This window comes from Calidris pugnax, unplaced genomic scaffold (genome assembly GCF_001431845.1).
Source record: "Calidris pugnax isolate Ruff unplaced genomic scaffold, ASM143184v1 scaffold27, whole genome shotgun sequence".
In the NCBI taxonomy this organism is placed as follows: Eukaryota; Metazoa; Chordata; class Aves; order Charadriiformes; family Scolopacidae; genus Calidris; species Calidris pugnax.
In genome coordinates, this window is record NW_015090893.1 from 9319740 (window position 1) to 9322598 (window position 2859).

The 2859-nt window shown below is 66.2% G+C and overlaps 1 protein-coding gene across 1 annotated transcript in view; it reads right to left on the reverse strand.

Moving 5' to 3' along the window:
- Positions 1–6: 6 nt before the first annotated feature.
- The window catches only part of CPLX2 (complexin 2), a 10536-nt gene continuing 7683 nt past the window's right edge, over positions 7–2859 (reverse strand). The window contains exons 2-4 of the mRNA XM_014947721.1: positions 1116–1223; positions 456–631; positions 7–317 (exon numbers count right to left, since the gene is read on the reverse strand). Coding sequence (XP_014803207.1) covers positions 120–317; positions 456–631; positions 1116–1146 — 405 coding nt within the window. The 5' untranslated portion in view covers positions 1147–1223 and the 3' untranslated portion in view covers positions 7–119. The remainder of the gene's footprint in view (positions 318–455; positions 632–1115; positions 1224–2859) is intronic.

The window sequence follows — 2859 nt, forward strand, 5'->3', positions numbered from 1 at the left end:
GTAGGAGGGGGTAGGGAGGGGGTGCGGGGACCCCCCCCGGGGCCAAGGGAACTGATGGAGGGGTTGGAAGGGAGAGGGCGCCCGTGCCCCAGCACCCCATGGCAGGGTTGGCGGTGCTGTTACTTCTTGAACATATCCTGCAGCGGCCCGGGCAGGTACTTGAGGACGGTGTCCAGGATGCTCTCTTCCTCCTCCTCTTCCTCGTCCCCGCAGCCTGCCGGGATGGCCTTCTTGGGGCGCGTCAGGCTGCCCTCACACGGCTGCTCCAGCGCGGCTTTCTCCTCCGCCTCCTTCTCCTCTTTCTTCTTCAGCCCGTACTGCGAGGACACGGGCTCTCAGTGGGGCAGGCAGCGGGGTCTGTGCCCCCTGCCCACCACCACCCTCCTCCCCGGCCATGCCAGCCCCACGCTGGGTGCCGTGGGCAGGGGTGGGTGCAGGGGGAAGTGTGTGCCCACCTTGTCACGGATCTGCTGCCGGACTTTCTCCCGCTCAGCCTCCATGCGGGCGTGCTTGGCTTTCCGCTCCTCCTCCTGTTGGCGCAGGGCCTCCTGCCTCTCCTCCTCCTTCTTCTGTGCGTCGGGGTCCTTCTCCTCCTCGCCCCCCAGCATCTTCCCCATGTCCTTGGTGGCCCCTGTGTAGCACAAGACCATTGGCCGGTCCCCAAGGGTGCTGAAGCCCGGCACTGGCTGCCAAATCCCCTGCAGGGGCAGGGAGGACACAGAGCCCCCCCAGGCATGGACAACCCGGGAAGTCCCCAGGGCCCCCTGCATCAGGATGGGCTGCAGATGGGCTCCGGAGGCTGCGGGGATGGGGAGTGCCGTGGGCTGGCTGCGCTGCCCTAGTTCGCTGTCAGCCGGGGGAGACGCTGGCAGCTCCTCCGGCGCTGGCACCCAGGGGACCCACCGGGGAATCCCACTTAGCGTCGGGAGAGCCGGGATTCCCCAGCCAGGCGCTGCCGGCGCCGGGAACGAAAGCCCCAGAGGGTTCTGGCACCAGTTCCCTGCAACCGGTGGCTCTCCCCACAGCTCCGACCCCCCCCTGCCATATCCCCCCCACCGTGCTCCCCGGGGTGCCGGGCTAGCATCGCTCCCGGAGGGGGGACAATACCCACTCACCGCCCAGCGCTTGCTTCATGACGAAGTCCATGGTGCCGGTGTGTGCGTGTGGCTAGGCCAGTGCCCAGCGCTCAGCCACTGCCGTCCGGGCTCGCTGACCAGGGCCACCTGCGCGGGCAGAGAGGGATGTTGTCAGGGACACCATGCCCCAGGTCCCCACTGCCCGGCCACGAGAGTCAGGACATTCCCTCGGGCTGCAGGATGCACCCTCTGCATCTCCAGCCCCAAACGCCTTCCAGGATGGGCAGAGGAAGCTTTTGGGGTCTGCAGGTAAAGGGTGGGCAGATCTGCCCGCTGGCAGCACCTCTTCCCCTTGGCACTCTCCCCGCATACCCGCTGGCCTTGGGGACCTGTGGAAGGACTTTCCACCCTGGCACTGCCCTCGGAGGAGCAGCAGGACCCTGGGAGCCCCAGGGTGCTGCCTGGGGGGTGGTGGGATGGGGACCCACCACGCCACCACCCACCGTGTGTCTCTGCTTTGCAGGGGGGGCACAGACCTTGCCTAGGGATGCCAGTGTGGTGCAGCTGGACACGGGGTGCTGTGTGCGTGTGCGTGTGTGTCTGTCGCAATGCTTGTGCTCTGCAGAGGGATGGAGAAGAGGCTGTTGGCAGGTTGTGACAGCGTTTGGGGGTTGTATGAGACCGTGTGTGTGACCCCTGCGGGGTGCTGGGGATGGGTGATGGCACGCAGGGGCACTGCGTGCGCAGGACAGAGCGTGTGTGTGCACACCGTGTGTGTGTCCGGCTGTGTTTGTGTGCGCTGCGTGTGTGCGCCAGCCGTATGTGCAGGCTGTGTTTGGTCAAGAGGTGTGTTTGCGGGTGGCTGCAGGCTGTGTTTGCACGGGGAGGGGGGTGTGTGCGCGCGTGTGTGTGTAAGTTTGTGGGGCTGCGAGCTGCGTGTGCCCACACGGTGTGCGGGTTCGCAGCCTGTTTGCAACCTTTGAGTGTGTGTGTGTGTGTGCGTGAGTTTTGGGGTTTGCAAGATCTGCGGATGTGTGTGCAAAGGCTTGCACGGGTGCGTGTGTGTACATGGGTTTGCGGGTTGTTTGTGTGCGCTGTGTGTGTTTGTGCTGTGTGTATGTGTTTGCACACTGGGAAGGGGAGGGTGTGCGGGCTGTGTCAGTGTGTGCGGGTCCGTGGGTTTGCAGGCTGGATGGGGAGGGGGGTTCTGCACACAAATTTGCAGCCTGTGCTGCCTGTGTGTATGTGTGGGGGTGTTGCAGGCTGTTTGCATGCTCTGTGTGTGTGTGTGTGCATGAGGGGGGTTGCGGGGGGTGTGTGTGTGTGTGTGTGTGTGCCCGTGCCCCCGGTGCGCACTATGTGTGTGTAGGGGGCTGCAGGCTGTGCTCACAGCCTGGCTATGCTGTTTGCAGCGTGTGTGCATGCATGTGTACGTGTGTGTGTTTGCACGCCCAGTGGGTGCCGCAGCCTCACGGGTCCCCTCGCCCGACTCCCCGGGACCCTACCGGGCAGCGGGGGGGGGGGCTTCACGAACCGGGACCCCGGGAAGTTTGTTGCTCCCAGCCCTGGGGCACCCCGCAGCACCAATGGGGTCCCTTCTCCGGAGCCCTGGGTCCGCAGGGTGGGGGCACGGGGGACACGGGAACACTGGGGGGCACCGGGACATTGGGGCCGCGGGGGAGGGTGCAGGGGACACCGGGGGCTGCTGGCACACGGGGGGCACCGGAGCCGCGTGGGGGGATAGGGTGGGCACAGCAACACCGGGGTACGTGGGGGACACTGG